Source organism: Catharus ustulatus, chromosome 3 (assembly GCF_009819885.2).
Source record: "Catharus ustulatus isolate bCatUst1 chromosome 3, bCatUst1.pri.v2, whole genome shotgun sequence".
Classification (NCBI taxonomy): domain Eukaryota; kingdom Metazoa; phylum Chordata; class Aves; order Passeriformes; family Turdidae; genus Catharus; species Catharus ustulatus.
Window position 1 is genome coordinate 92,960,370 of NC_046223.1, and position 16,450 is coordinate 92,976,819.

The 16,450-nt window shown below is 36.7% G+C and overlaps 1 protein-coding gene across 15 annotated transcripts in view; it reads left to right on the forward strand.

Moving 5' to 3' along the window:
* DST (dystonin) overlaps positions 1-16,450 on the forward strand; it is a 295,125-nt gene that overhangs the window by 158,133 nt on the left and 120,542 nt on the right. For all 15 annotated transcript variants that reach the window (XM_033054020.1, XM_033054008.1, XM_033054006.1 and 12 more), the window contains 13 exons: positions 1,002-1,127; positions 1,494-1,646; positions 1,900-2,054; positions 2,215-2,341; positions 2,814-2,997; positions 3,934-4,091; positions 4,399-4,577; positions 4,790-4,928; positions 5,742-5,935; positions 8,243-8,405; positions 9,081-9,164; positions 9,252-9,359; positions 10,104-10,202. In XM_033054020.1, coding sequence (XP_032909911.1) covers positions 1,002-1,127; positions 1,494-1,646; positions 1,900-2,054; positions 2,215-2,341; positions 2,814-2,997; positions 3,934-4,091; positions 4,399-4,577; positions 4,790-4,928; positions 5,742-5,935; positions 8,243-8,405; positions 9,081-9,164; positions 9,252-9,359; positions 10,104-10,202 — 1,869 coding nt within the window. The remainder of the gene's footprint in view (positions 1-1,001; positions 1,128-1,493; positions 1,647-1,899; positions 2,055-2,214; positions 2,342-2,813; positions 2,998-3,933; positions 4,092-4,398; positions 4,578-4,789; positions 4,929-5,741; positions 5,936-8,242; positions 8,406-9,080; positions 9,165-9,251; positions 9,360-10,103; positions 10,203-16,450) is intronic.

Genomic DNA, 16,450 nt, shown 5'->3' on the forward strand with positions numbered 1-16,450 from the left:
CTGTCAGTGGAGCTGCTGCAGATGATGTAGTGTGGAGGGTGGCTAGAGATGGCCATGGGAGAACATATTCTAGATGGTTATTCCAGGACTACTCAGGGCAAAGTGGATAATAAACAGAGCAGAGAGCACCCTGAAAGCAGACACATCCCATGATACACCTGTCTGATTATCTCATGGTCACCCATTCACATACTCAACAAATGGGGAAGTTACTTGCGTGACCGTGATAGACAGAGGAGTATCTTTGTTGATTTTTTTTGTTTGTTTTTAAATCTACTCAATCTACTCATTTAAAACATTTAAATTATAAGGATGAATCCTTAATGTCTTGTGGGTTGCATGGTTGAAGAGAAGGGGCTGTTGAAGCAGTGAGATGCCTTTGGATGAGAACTCAGAGTTAGGAATGGGACACTGAAGAAGACAAAGCAATATGAGCTCCTTGTGACAGGGGGAAGAAACTGGAATTCTGGATTTAAGAAATAGGACTTAAGGGAAAGAATGGGATTACCCTTTCCAATTGTGCATAACCAGAACCCCTGTTTGGGTGTGCAGACTCCCTTGCAGAACTGCCAGCTGTGGCAGTCATTTCCCTTCCTACACAAAATGTTTGCCCAACTGTGCTGCCTGGATTTTGCAGCCAGTTTCTATAGTTTGTAGGCTTTGTCTGTACTTTCTATATGAAAATAATTGTAATTCCAAGGAAAGCAAGACTGGCTTAATAAATTTTTTTTCATTGCAGGAATGGTCATTAACTGTAGGTTCAATAGCTGCATAATTAATTTTGCTTGGAGCTCATACCAAGAATAACTGGTGTTAACAGTGTGTTCCTTTTTGAAGAGTACATTTAGTCATGAGGTCATGCATAGCTGAGTGTGGTGCAGTGGTCACTTCAAGTGATGAGAAAAGGTTGTTTTAAAAGACAGCGCTTGAAATCTTCAGTGTAGCTGATTCTGTGTTTTTTAGGTTGTTTAAAAATAACCCAGATAATTATTTTATCCTAGTTTTTCAGTGATGCCAAAGAAGCCATGGAATATTTGAAGAATTTAAAAGATACCATATACCGAAAATACAGTTGTGATAGATCAAGCAGTCTTCATAGGCTGGAAGACCTTGTCCAGGAGTCTATGGTAAGCTCTTTGGTAGGATCCTCTTAACAGGAATTACAATGGAACAAGAAATGTGTAGGTAATGGTGGCATATAAAATGTGTTAAGATTATTAATTTAAAGTGAAGGAAAAATGCTGATTTTTCAGAACTTACAAATAAATTACTATTTTTTATAATTTTAAAATAGAGTTTTATTTATTTATATTTAGAATACCAGATGTGTGGGAAGACAGTGGCTTCAGAAAGATACTTTGTTTTTGCAAAATGTTACTTTTAGAAAACACAGTAGAAGGAGTCAAGGAGGGAAAAAAAGCATAACAGGATCAAAGAGGCAGTACTGTATTCTGGACATCTCTTATGACGTATTCTTTTCTTAACTGTTCTAGGAAGAAAAAGAACAACTCTTGCAGTACAAGAGCACAGTAGCAGGCCTTGTGGGAAGAGCAAAGGCAATAATTCAGCTGAAGCCAAGGAACCCCGACTGTGTACTCAAAACATCCATTCCAATTAAAGCCATCTGTGACTATAGACAAATTGAGGTTAGAAACTAAGATTTCCTCAAACCAATTACAGATGTAAGAATTCAGCTAAAGTTTCATTAATTACCATGTTCCTGGAGAAAGCTGGGCTGTAAATTTCTTCCACCCCAGTAAACAAGAGCAAATCCTTTGGTTAGAACATTGGTTTTGTTGTTCTGTTGCTTGTTTGTTGACAGGATTTGCAGAAGTGCTTTGTACAATTATTTTGTAATGCTTGGCTCATCAAATTATTCTGCTTTTCTGTTAATACTAGATAACTATTTACAAAGATGATGAGTGTGTATTAGCGAACAACTCCCATCGTGCTAAATGGAAAGTCATTAGCCCAAGTGGTAATGAGGCCATGGTTCCATCTGTATGCTTTACAGTTCCTCCACCGAACAAAGAAGCAATAGATACAGCCAACAGGTAGGGACAAAGTAAAACTACCTATTTTCTATTAAAATCTACTTACCTGAAGCTCAGGTTAAAAGAATATCTTACAGTTTTTGTTGATGTTTTTTTTTTTCCCTTTTTCTGTTTTTATGTGTTAACTTGATCAGAGTTGTTTTTTTTTTTTTTGTTCCAGGATTGAACAGCAATTTCAGAATGTTCTGGCTCTTTGGCATGAGTCACATGTAAACATGAAGAGTGTGGTGTCCTGGCACTACCTGACAAATGAAATTGAAGTTGTTCGAGCTGGCAATGTTGCCTCAGTAAGTGTTATGACTAGGAAGGGCTCTTAACCATTTACTAGGAAGTCACAGGATGATTGAAACTGTGTGAGATCAAAAACTTGCAAATAATATTTGCAATACAAAAAATGACACTTTCCTACCTAATTTAGCACTGTTACTGTTGGAAAGAGGAATCTGAGATAATTCTTGAAGTGTCCCTTGCGTGAAGTATTGCTGCATGGCATTAGTCAGGAGAAATGAAGTCCGATGTAGGGTCGTCTTAACAGAGGCCATTCCTGATGTAAAAGATTGAAAAGAATTTTTTGTTGAGTATAAATTATCAACTGTCAAGACGACTCCAGCTAAGGAGCAGTGAGCTTTCAGAACCTCAATTCTTTGAATTTGCCATCTTAGTGATTGATCAGTGTTGCTTTTGGATAGAAAGCATCACAGGAACTGTGTGAGTGATGCACCATTGCTGACAGTGCTTCGGGTCTACAATCTGTTGCAGATAAAGACAATGCTGCCAGGTGAACATCAACAGGTTCTAAGCAATTTACAGTCCCGCTTTGATGATTTTGTGGAAGACAGTCAGGAGTCCAAAATCTTTACAAGCTCCGATACAGCACAGCTTGAAAGGGAAGTTAATGTTTGCAAGCAATACTATCAAGAGCTTCTCAAGTCTGCAGAAAGAGGTAAAACTCAGCTTAGAACACTAGAAAGATGCCCTTATGAGATTTTGTTCTTGCTCTTGAGATCTCTTTTATCATGTTGATATTGTTACTGCATGTGTTCTTTTGAACAGTCATTTCAACGTGTGCAATTCCATTGTATAGAAAAATCTTATTTTTTTACGCTTTATATGTATTAAGCTATGTAAAAATATTGATGTGTTTCATAATATACAGAACGCTACAAAAAAATTTGCACCTAAGAATTTATTATAAGCATTACAGGTCACTGCTTAGTTCTACGTTCTTTGTTTTTGAATGCTGGAAAACCAGCTTGATTACATTATTGAGTTTGTAACAGAATGTCCTAGGGTATCCCAAACCAGGGCACAGAATTAGAATTTTTCCACCCTGTTAAGGCAAGGAAAACATCCTAGCTATTTTCCTATCTCCATAGGATGCCTGTAGTTACTGCTCTCTTAACTCTAATTAACACTGTATTAATACAGTGAGAACAGAAAGCTTAAAATAGCTCTTGTGATTTACTGTTGAGTAGTTGATGACTAAGAAATACAGTAGTGCAAAGCTGATTACTTCATTAGCAAATTCACTAAACTTCAGGAAAGACGTGGTGCCCTGTGCATCTGAAAGAAGTTTATGTCCCTGATACCATTGATTAAAAGAATCAGTCACTGAATTTAGCAATGTCACCATAGAGATAATGCCTGTGCAGAATGATCACAGATAGTTATTTTTCATGTGTGAGGAGATGATTTAATAAAACAAAAATTAAGTATTCCTAACATTTGCCTTAAAACTAAAATTCCAATGGAAAACTGATGGCATTTTGGCCAGTCACAAAAAGACCTGTCGAGCAATGACTTGATAAAGTGTGAGAAGTTATGGTGAAAATGACATGATGACTTTGCTGGCTAACATGTGCCTTAATTCTTGCAACAGAGGAGCAGGAAGAATCTATTTACAATCTGTACATCTCTGAAGTCAGAAATATCAGACTACGACTGGAGAGTTGTGAGGAGCGGTTAATACGGCAGATCCGGACGCCAATGGAAAGGGATGATGTACATGAGAATGTGCTTAGGATTTCAGAGCAAGAGGTGAGCCTTTCAGGAAAAGGTTTTATTTAAAAAACAAATACATCCAGACTTTTGAGTGTAAGCCAGGAAGGTTTGTAGCTTACCTTGAAAGAAGTCAAATATTTAGCTTGTGTTTGTGAGCAAAAAGATGCTGATCAATGGCAACTCTGTTAGTTTCTCTATACATATGCTTCTCTTCAATTTTTTTCAACAGTGCCATCATCAAAGATGCAAAGGAGGGCAGACTTGTACTCACAGTGATATGTAGAGTGTATATCAGGTTGATGTAGGTTGATGAAAACACTATCAATCACCTTTCATTTTACAGAAACTGAAGAAAGAACTGGATCGACTAAAGGATGACTTGGGAGTCATCACAAATAAATGTGAAGAGTTTTTCAGTCAAGCTGCTGGTTCACCTTCAGTCCCTACTCTGCGCTCTGAACTCAATGTTGTTATACAAAACATGAACCAAGTTTACTCCATGTCTTCCATTTTCATAGACAAGTATGTATTAGGCTGTCTTCTGTGACACATGTTTAGGTTACAATTTTCTGTTACATTAAATCTACTAGTATGAAAGATATTGATCAAGGAAAAGGGAGTTAACATTTTAACATTGTATAAAGGGGGTACCCTGTGACATGGAAAGGCTGAAAAGCACAAATGTGCTGAGTGTTGGTATTGATGGTTCAGTTAACAGGGGGTCTGTTTTTCAGATTAAAAACTATAAATTTGGTGCTGACGAACACCCAAACAGCAGAATCATTAGTAAAACACTATGAAACTAAGTTGTGTGAAGAAGAGGCAGTAACGGCTGACAAAAACAATATTGAAAATCTGATGGGTACATTAAAGGTAAGAGCTCGCTGGTGACTTTTCATAGGCAAATCAAAAAAATATGACAAAAGCTATCTGTCTTGTAACACCTGATTTCGTTATGCTACACTCAGTGTATCAAACATTGACTTGTGTATTCAGCTTTAGGTGGTATTAGGATTGACATTTCAGAAAAAAATGGGAGCTTTGGAGCATTAGGATTTGAGTAGGTTGAAAGCATTTTCCTGCTGTTGCAAAATACATTAAAGTATCTGAACTTCCAAAAGTGGCACTTGTTAATGCTGCAGTAAGTTTTTCTTTGGTCTTCAGAAGGTAACATATACTTAGGGTAACATAAACATATATTTATGTTATGTAAGTTTGACCAAAATAGCATTCTTGCTACTGCTTCGGTGTACTGATCAGGGTTTCTTAGCAAGTTTGGCAGATATCTTTGAGAAATGGAAACATTGAAGTACAGTATTTTTTGTTTGCTGTATATAACTCATTTTGCTATTACAAGTTATGAGTAAGACCTTTTTGCTAGACAGAATGATTGGCATCTGCCTAATATTTTTTTCTTTAAAACTGTAGTTTATGAAGCGCGTGTGTTCATTTGATGTCTGTGTTTTGGGCTATGTATTGTGGGTATTGCTGTTACTTGGAATTTTTCTGCAGTTTATTGCTTCAGACCCATTCTGGTGCCACTTGAGTATTTGAGCAAGCAGAAGTAAAATATTAATTGAAGCATTTTTATTCATTCATTTATACAACATACTTGTGTAAAATACTAATTTATAAACGTGTCATAATTTAGGAGTTATTTATAACTTTTTTTTAATCACCTACCAGCAATGGAGATCTGAAGTAGATGAGAAAAGACAAACATTCCATGCCTTAGAGGATGAACTGCAGAAGGCAAAGATGATCAGTGATCAGATGTTTAAAATGCACAAGGAACGTGATCTTGACTTTGACTGGCATAAAGAAAAAGTTGATCAGTTGGCTGAGAGGTGGCAAAATGTTCATTCTCAAATTGAAAATAGGTTTGTATGACTTTTTGTTATAATCTGTGTTTTTACTGTTTTGTAAACAGTACAGGTTTGGGGTTTTTTATTTCTGAGGAAAAACAATCAGAAATCAATGTTAAAACAGGTCTGAATAGTTTTCTGAACTTTTTCTGGGATGTGCTGGGATGAAGACCTTTATTGTGCTGTTGACAACATTGTCTTACTTTTCCACTGGAAATGTCTGTGACTGTTAAGCTCCAAAAGATGAACAAGATACAGAAACTTAGTACGTACTGCTACACAGTGGAGATAAATTGTCTTTTTCTTTAAAAAAAACAAACTTGTAGAAATGCCTGGCAGTCCTATGGAATACAATCTGTTTCTCCACATTAGTACTGATGGGTTAAATTGCTGAGCTGATTCATCAGTTATGATTGGATTCATTTTAATTTGCTTTTAATTACTCAACTGTTAAGTCTGAAGTTCTTAGCTTCTGTTGACTTCTGTGATAGTTTTTGGTGCAATAACTTTTTAGTGAAGTGCCTTTTATTTTTTTAAATATCCAGTAGAGATAGTGCTCTAAATTCAACTCTTTACTATCAAGTTGATACTGAAAATTGTTACTCAAGTGCACATGCCTACACAGGTGTGCAGAACACACCCACCTGTCTTTCTGAAGGAGATGTCCATACATGGCATTCCTGGAAATGCTTTTTTCTTCAGTCTCTACAGTCCTGTTTCCTGTATGTAAAGGAAGCAGAACTATAGAGGCTGAAAGTAAAAGTATGGACAAGGGTCAAGGAGTTCTGTGCTGTGCAGTTGTTTTGAACTTGTTTTTTGAAGTATACTTTAGTTTGTCATTCTAGATAGCCTGAAAAAGAACACTGAAGATAGTGCTGTTGATGTAAAAGTTCACCTGTCACATTTTTGTCCTCCTTTTCTAAGGAATGAATGTGCATTCACATGCAATATTGAAGTTATTCACTTGTAATTAACTAGTTTAGTTGTGTTTGTTTAACATTGCTGGAAGTCAGAAGATGAGAAAAGGGTCAATCATTTAAAACTGGCTGCAGAATAACAAGCTTAAGTTCCACCTCTGATTTTTCATCAGTTGTTAGTGTGGCATAATTGAAATGATTAAGCAGTAGTTTTATGAGGTACTGAAGTGTTCATATTTCTTCAAGAGAGTAAGCATGAACCACATGCTCTCCTCCCAGGCCTGTATCCTAAACAGAATGTGCTGAAAAATGACTGCTAATACATAGTGGCTTCAGGTGTAAATAGGACAGATTGTGGTAACTGCAGTACAGAGCTGTAAACAAGCTGCTTTCTGCAAATATTATCTTTGCTTCTTCCTACCAGCTTGGCACTGATAATTATACAAAATTTATGGACAAATATTGGCTGCAGTTATTATGATCTTTTTCATGGTTGTTAACTTTAAAACATGCTTAAGTATGAAACCTGAGCAAAAAAAATTCTTTGCTTGCTCTTTATTAATCTCATTTTGAGATCTTAAGAGCAGCACTAGAGCAATTCAGTTTATTCCAAGTTGAACTGTAAAAGGCTGTTTAATTCTGTTTATTTTGCACTTTTGTGTGGTCATATTTATATGATCTTTTAAGTAGAATCATAGATTATCCTGAGTTAGAAGGAGCCCACAAGGATCATCAAGTCTAACTCCTGGCTCTGCAGAGAGCAACCGCCAAAATCACATTATGATAACAAATAGCAGTATAAGGATCATGAAAGAAAAACTCAGTATTTCCCTCAGTATGGAAATGACTTTAAAGAAATACAGAGAACTCTCTTTTTAGGTCCAAAACATGATTTAAAACTAGATGTACATGTTCAATTGCTTTTGCACATTAGCATATTTACAGTCTTTAGTTTTAGTGTAACTCCTGCTGTTTTGTGGGAGGTATGGAGAGTATGGTGAACTTGACTCCAGCATGGCACACTCCTTCCCCAGTCATAGGTCACATTTTAAATACTCTCACTTACTGTAGCAGAGCTGATTGCTGTAGCAGAGCCCTCCCTCTTTCTTGGGCTTTCCTGTGCTTCTGGAATTTCAAGCAGTTGAACACACTAATGAGGGATATGTAGAGTTTCTTGTGTACTAGGATTTCTCCTGGATGTCCTATATGAAAGAGTTCATCAATCTGGGAGCCCTAGAGTTTCAGAAGTGAATTTGCTGTTTAATTAGTGTTACTTTAGTATCTTTATACAGTGAACTGTAACAGAGCTAAGGCATTTGAAACCTTTAAAGCTGTCTTAGTGTTGTATTTTTTGTCTTTAATATTAATCTTCTCCCCTTTGATTTGTCTTCTAAAATAAAATCAGGTTGCGTGACTTAGAAGGTATTAATAAATCTCTGAAGTATTATAAAGACACTTACAATTCTTTGGATACTTGGATTCAACAAGTGGAAGATACTCAGCGAAAGATTCAAGAAATACATCCTGAAAATAGCAAAGCATTGGCTAAGCAATTGAACCAGCATAAGGTATGAAAGGAATGTCACTGTGGCAAACCACTGCATTAAGCATTAGCCAAAGAATTACAGTATCAGTGATCTCCATCTTGTTTATTAATATGAGGGGTATATATCCATCAACCCCTACTGTAAATCTCCAAATAATCACCAGATTTTATGACTTTGGGTTTATAGTGCAGCCATTAATATATCACCCAGTGACTATTATCACTGTTTAATAGACCAGATTGTTTGGTTCTCAAGTGTACAAAACATCAAAACTTTAAACTTCTGGACTTATCACATACTTTCATATTCAGTGCTGCTTTTTTAATTAATGGATTTAGAAATATTTCCATGGAAGCAGAGCTTAACATCTGTCTCCTGCAAGAAGGAAATGCAGTATAAATAGACAGGACAATAAATTATATGCATGAAATTATATATTCCTGGGTTTGTTTTAAGCTCATTCACCAACGATTAACCTGGCAGGTTTTTTCACTACTGTACTGTAAATCTGATAAAGCTGAGGACAGAGGCTTGAGCATAATTACTTGTACACATATGGATAGGAGCATATTAGGTAAAGTAGATGTTAACAAACCATCTATTTATGTTAGCTAATGTAAGATAAAGTATAAATGTTAATTATAATAGTAATAAAAATAACTTTTTAAGGTAAAAATGTACATTCCTATTTTACAGATGCTGGTTTCAGAGATTGAAATGAAACAAAGCAAAATAGATGAATGCCAGAAGTATTCAGAACAATACTCAGCTGCTGTGAAGGTAGCAATAACATTACACTTATAATCCCATGTTTTTAGTGTCAGTATCATGTGTAATGCCAGATTTTGTGTATTTTCTCTTGTACAGGACTATGAGTTGCAGACCATGACCTACAGAGCTATGGTTGACTCCCAACAAAAATCTCCAGTGAAGCGCCGAAGAATGCAAAGCTCATCAGACTTCATTATTCAAGAGGTAAATGCGTTTCTTATGGCAGGAAAATGTAAGTCTTTGCTTAAAACAGAGTAAACACAAGAATTCAGTTTTGGATTTATTAATGATTAAATATGGTAATCCAAGAAAGATTGGGTTTTTTTCTCTATAGATACATGATAACAAAAAATATTCTCTTGTTCCTTATGCTACATTATGGTAGCAAGATAGTATAATGCAGCTGATTAAAAAAAGTTACCCAAATTATAAAAAGCTGTATGAGAACTGTAAACTCAGTAAAAATGCCTCAGTGAAACTGTTTAGAATTACCTCTGGACTGGATCTTGATCACAGTAAGCAAGAAGTTCATCTTGACCATAGTAAAACCTACCAGATCTGGAAACTTCGATAATTCTAAGGTAAATCAACCTCATTTAGGTGAGAAAGATTAATCTGTCTGCCTTCTACCTGTTAGAGAGAGGAACAGTGACAAGCATGGCTTACCCCTCTGGAAACGTTTTCTTACAGGGGGAAGAATCAAATGAATGTCAAGTCAAAATATTCTCTTCTGTTTCTTCTTCTGAATCTGCTCATAGATTCCTAGCATATATTTATTCAAGTGCACCTTGTTGGCAGCATTGAAATTTGGAATCAAAATTAGAACTTTGGATTCCACAATCATGATTTTGAAATCAAAATCAGGATAGGTTCTAGAGCACTTCTTTCAAGCTTACTGGGAGTGTTCACCTCTATGACAGCTACCCCTCCCTCTTTGTTTCTCTACAGTTCATGGATCTACGGACTCGGTACACTGCCTTAGTGACCTTGATGACCCAGTACATTAAGTTTGCAGGTGACTCTTTGAAAAGACTGGAAGAGGAAGAGGTAGGTCATTCTCTGGCAGTCAACCAAGTAAAAAGAACATCAAGGCAAACTAAATGCAATATACCTGTTGGAATAATTCACAAAGTTACCAGCAGATGTGGAAAACTAAAATTCCTTATGTAGTGCATATTATACCGGAATGTAGCAGTGTTATCATTCAGATAAGCACAATCCTGTACCATCCATACATTTTGCCAGTTCTTCCACCTAGAAGGATCATATGATTTGTTGAATTCTGATGGAGATGTAGTTTAAATTTAAATATTAATACTTTCAATTTTAATACCTTAGGGCTTGATCTTTTGGATAAAAACAGACATTAAGATGAAGGCAAACTCACAGTATATACCCATGTATACATATTTTTAGTATTGCATAGTATGCATTCTGGTCCACTTAAAAACCTACAAGGAAGTTCTTTCAACAGGGAGATGAGATGCCCTCTTAATTAATTTCTGAGATTAGTTTGATCTGTTCAATCAGTTATTTTTTTCCCTTCTGGCTTTCCACTGTATTAATTCCTTAAGGTCAAACAGCATTTTATTTATGCTTAGTGTTGGATATTACTTGGCAAGAGTAGGTTATTGAAATTAGACAGACAAATTACAGTAATTATACACGATTATAAGCTGCACCTGAATACAAGCTGCACGTTTGTTTGCAGCGAACTTTCACAAAGTTGCCAATTAGTAACAGAATCAATGCGGGGTTTACTGGCAGGTGCCGACCTTGGAAACATTATTTCCAAGCGAAAAAAGATAGAGACAATAGCTGTGGCAGCGTACCCTGCAAGTTTTATTAACAAGCGGAAAAAGATACGAACAATAGTGTGGTCATTTTACAAGCATTTCCAATGAATCCGCATTGCCTTTAAATATCCACTCAGCTGGGCAGCCGGGCAGCCACGCGGGTGGGCGGGGAGCTGGGCAGCTGGAGAGCCAGGCAACCATGTAGGCGGGTGGGTGGGGAGCCGCGCAGCTGCGTGGGCGGCCGGGCAGGTGAGCGGATGGGGAACCGCGCAGCCGCACAAGACTGAAAACACCGAAAAAATACAGAGAACTATCACAGGCTTGGATCACCAGTGCTGCCCCGCCACCGGGGCCGCGCAGGCTCTGGCTTGGCTCGGGGCTGCTGCAGGCTCTCGCTTCTGGGTTGGAAAATTTCTGAACATCGTTCATATATTGGCCGCTCTGGAGTACAAGCTGCACTTCTGGGTACGGACCAAAACTTTTGTCAAAATGGTGCAGCTTATAATCGTGAAATTACTATACTCAAAATACATACTTGCTACAGAGCAAATCTTCCAAATAATTGAGGGAAAAGGAAAAACCTTCTAGATTTTTCACTTTCTTTTGGAAACTGTCTCTCAGAAAGAGATTATGTAGTATATAGTCTTTCTTTAAGGACTACATTGTCTTAAGTATAGACTGTATAGATTGGATAAAATTGGAGAACACTACTGTATGGGTATAAATTTTAATATGATTTTTAAAGAAAAAAACAGTTCTTAAATTAATGTTATATAATTGTGGTGCTGATTTTGTCTTTATTGGCTTTTGCTATTGAATACCTCTGAACCAACACTAACAACAACATGTATCTTTGGGCATCATCAAGTGGTGGAGCAAACTGATGGAAATACATAATGTTTGTTTATAAGTAACCATTTTAACTGAGGATGTAGTATGACTAATTATAATAATGTCATCAAGGATAAAAAGTCAGTCAAAGAAAAAGAATCAAAAAATCTGTGAATGTTCATAGACTTCATGTCCTTCAAGAACAAGTGGAATTTTTCAAAATGTTTAGAGTTTCAGCCTGCTCTGAGTCTCCAGGATTACTTTTTTTTGAAATCAAGTGTACCCCTCTTCCTTCCTCCTCTACCCCCTGTCAGCCTTCTGAATCTTTGGTAGCTTCTTTGAAGATAACCTAAGCAGGTTTCAACTCTCAAAATAATATAATGGGGTTTTTTTCTCTTTAATCAGGATAGCAAATCAGAAACACAATAATCTTTTTCAAAAGAGGAATGAGGTTTCTTTTTCTTCTGGGAAGAAAAATTCTTCACAGACCTCTGAAGTCTGTGATTGTTCCAAGACTTTCTTTAATGCAGTCTTTCTTCCTAACTCTCAGTAATGGCATTAAGAAAAAAGAGATTAAGGAGTAAATAAGATACTTTCCATCATATCTCAGTTTAATCCATGTGCTGTCATGCTCAGAGTTTACCAGAAGAGGATCAACTCCAGCGACCTGTGAAATCAGTTGAAATCTTTCAACATTTGGGATGTAATGAAGATCTTGAATTGAGAGAAGAAAAGAAACCTAATGAAAGCATGATGGATGTGAAATATTTGCAAAACCAGAACTCTTCCAGTAAACCTGAATACACAGAAAAGAATCTGGAAATGAACAGAAGAAAATTAACTGTAGACAGATATGATGAAATCAAAACTGGTAGAACATTTAAGCAACTTCTAAATGTCAGTGTTCAGGAAAGTAGCATTAGTGGCAACAGAGACAGTGAGCTGCACACAGAGCAGGAGAGTGTAATGGGTTTTGGTAACCGAAGTAAAGAAGAAAATAATGGCAGGAAAGATTGTTTTGTTTCAACTGAAATCTGTTTGAGTGTGAACAATGATCCTGGTGAAATGTTAAGTGAGCAAATTGCTAATGGAGAGAGACCGAAAACAGAGGGGAAATTAAAGAAGTTGCCTGTAGTGGAAGTGATACACAAAACCACAGGGAAAAAAAATTCAAGAAAGTCAGGGAGTCACATTTCAACAAAGGAAGAATGTGAGAAGCAATCAGAAGCTGATTTTGAGCTAACAATGAAGAAAGCTGAAGTAACTCTAAAAACTGCAAAGCAGGCCCTGGGTATGAGCCCTTACAAACAGCAACATTTTTCACAGAGAACTAATTTTCAATGTCAGCATGAAGAGGATTGCTTTACAGAAACCAAGAGCCATAATACTTTAAAATCTGAAGATAGAGAGTTTCAAGTGTGTGGTGAAAAAGGTGATCCTTTTTCAGGTGCAATGGATGCAACATCTTTAGACAAAGTTACATCCTCTTTCAGAGAGCTGCCAAAGCACAATGGAAGTGAAAAAACAAAGTTAAATTTGCAATCTGTGAGCAATGCAGGTGTTTATCATCATATTGAAAGGAATACTGACAAACTGCAGAAAGCATCTCTGGATAAAGATTGCTTCCTCATAGAAAATGAAATCCTAGAAAAATCAAATTTAAATTCAAATAAAACCAAGAATACAGAGCAAGAAATCTTGGCTGTTTCTTCAGGAAATATTTCAGTGATTCACTGTGCAGCAAAAGTCTCTGAATCCCATCCATTGGATTTTCAAGTATTACCATTGCAGAATGATCAACATTTAGGCACAGAATTGTTAGGAAATGCTGGTGATTTAAATGCAAATGTAGGTCTCTCAGGAATTTTTTCTGGAGGAGAAGATTATTTTCCATTATCAGAACATGAACTAGCAAAAAAGCTTTTAAATCACTGTGAGAAAGTAAGTGTGAAGAAATTACCTCAGGGTAACACTTACGGTTTGGACAACATAAACAGAAGTGGGAAGAAGCAGAGTGGAGAAGACAGGCTAGAACAGGGTCAGAAATATAAAGATTTATTGCTAGTTTCAGAAGGAAACAGTAGAGATGAGGGTAATTGCAAAAAGGTCCCTGGAAAAACCACTGAACTCCAGAAAACATTTGGTGAAAAAGTAGGCATAAAAACCTTATTTGAAAAAAAAGAAAAGCAAAAAAAGAGAGAGAAAGATAATGAAGAGAAAAGGAGCACAACTATTATTAAGGTACCAGAGTTTCTATGCAATGCAAATGACAGAGTTAATCTAAGAATGATTCTAAATCAATGCAAATCAACATTTGAATCACAAAATATGTCAAGGTCAAGTGATTTAAGATTGATTGAACATAATTTAAACAATGAATATGCTAATCATGTATCAATGACTGTGCATTTTGAGATGCATAAGATTTTTAAGTTCTTAAAAATTAATTTTTATGTTTATTTTGTGTTAATATTTGCCATCCTTTTCTCCACCCAACTGATGCTCAGCATGTTGATTAGAAAATTGAAATCTAAGAAGATACAGTTTGTTACTGTATCTATATTTTTAGATCTTCTTTTTGAAGCATAATGCATTAGTTTTTGTGTTTATGTGAGTATAAAAGATTTGAAAATAAATCATTTAAAATACTTTGCTTCTATTGGGGGCTGTTCAAAATTATAATACAGGGAAATACAAAGAGGAACTGAAGAAGCTGCCTTTGCATTAACCTTTTAAGAAATGTCTCAGATATTACATGAAAAATCAAGTAAACCTGGTAAATTTTAAGTATCCCAATGGTTTGTCTGTTTGAAAACGTTGCTGTCATTACCCTTCATGCCCTGTTTTATGATCATAGGAATATAGGTGTGTTCTTACTTCATGTTAGCTCACATTTGGTAACGTAGCACCACAGTAGTGCTAATGAAGACAAGGTATGTATAGTTTCAACAATATTATTACTGGTGATTACACTTCTTGCTTAAAAGACCTGCTCTGGATCTGCCAATGTATGGAGATGACCAGCCAACTGGTTTTCATTAGGATTTCCTTAATTACCATGTTTACACTTCTGTGCCTGCTCTGCAGACAGCTGTGCCCTTAGCAGTCCCCCAGCTGAGTCAGTGGGGCCCTGGGACTGGGGAGCACACTATGGATGTACGGGGCTTTGGATACTGCTCTTTCTGGAGCTGCTGCATCTTGGCTTTGAGACACTTTCTTTTCTTGGAGGGGATTTCCAAACTTTTCTGGTGTCATTTGTGCTTGCAAGCTTAAATCCTTCTTCCAGCTTCTGCTGAACTGATTGAGAAATGGTAGGCCACTTTCTCCTTGGGAATTCTTGCACAATGTATTTGGGTCATTGTTTGCTCTAGCTCTTTGTTTGGAGACAAAGCCAAAGTAAGCAGTTTGGTGTTGCTTTCTGCTAAGAGGCAGCTGGCTGAAGTGGGAGACTTCAGGACTTCTTCGCTTTGTGGATGTCTTTGTCAAGGGTTTGACAAAGACAATGCTAATGCTAACTTCCTGAAGCCTTCAAGAGAAGGTGATGGTGGTGGGAACTGCTCATCCTGCTTTCTGGACATGCCATCTATACATGAGTAAGTATTTTCCCTTCTGCTTTTTTAAGAGCCTAATATGTTCCATATGCTGTATTACAAAAAGTACATTCCAATTTATCTGTTCTTTTACAGATTTTAAAGAGTAAGGAAGCATCTGCACGTCAGGCGTATTCAGATCTAATGGCACGGCAAAATAGCACAGCTGATGAGAATAAAAAACTCATGGGAAAGGTAAAAACCCTTGAGGAGATGTTGGAGAATATGAAGAAACAAAAAATCCAAGTGGAACAGGAGCTCCCTAAAGTGAGAGAAGCCGCAGAAAAAGAGCGGAAGAAGCAGCAAAAGGAGATGGAGGAGATCTGTCTTCAGAAGACCAAGGCTGAGCAAGAGGCAAAGCAGTGTCGTGTAGATCTAGAAAGCATTGAGAGAGAGAAAGCAGATGCAGAGCAGGAGTTGGAGTGTGTAAGGCAGTTCATTGTTCAGGCAGAGACTCAAAGAAGTATACTGGAAGAAAACCTCCGTGCTTTTCGAAATCAAATAGAAGAAAGCACCTTTGCTAGAAGAAACCTTGAAGAGCTTCTAAGAAGAAAAGATACTAACCTTCATGATTTAGAGAAACAAAAAAACACCTTGATGCAGGAACTGAAGAAAAAAACAGATGGAGAAGAGAAACTTATGAAGCTCATCAAGCAAATGGAACAAGATCTTGACTTTAAAGGGAACCTATCAGAAATAAAGCTGCAAGAAAGAGAGAGAACTGAATGCAGAAGGAAGGTTATTGAAGGCACATACTCTGTAACTAGAGAAACTTCTCTGCCGATTTTCACAGCTGGGCAAGGCAGCCAGTGTAGGATTGATTCTGAAATGACGAGTTTCCAGAAGAAACTAGAAGCCAAAAAAGTAGAAGAACTCAAACAAAAGATAGATGAGTTGACCCTTGCTAACAAAAAAGCCGATAAAACGATTAAAGACCTGAAATATGAACTGAACGAAATTGAGCTTCAAAAATCATCAACAGAAGAAAAGTCACGTTTATTAAAAGAAAAACTAGATAAAGTAAACAGTGAACTTAAATGCCTAAAAATTAAGTTGGAGGAAAAAGATCAAGTAGAGC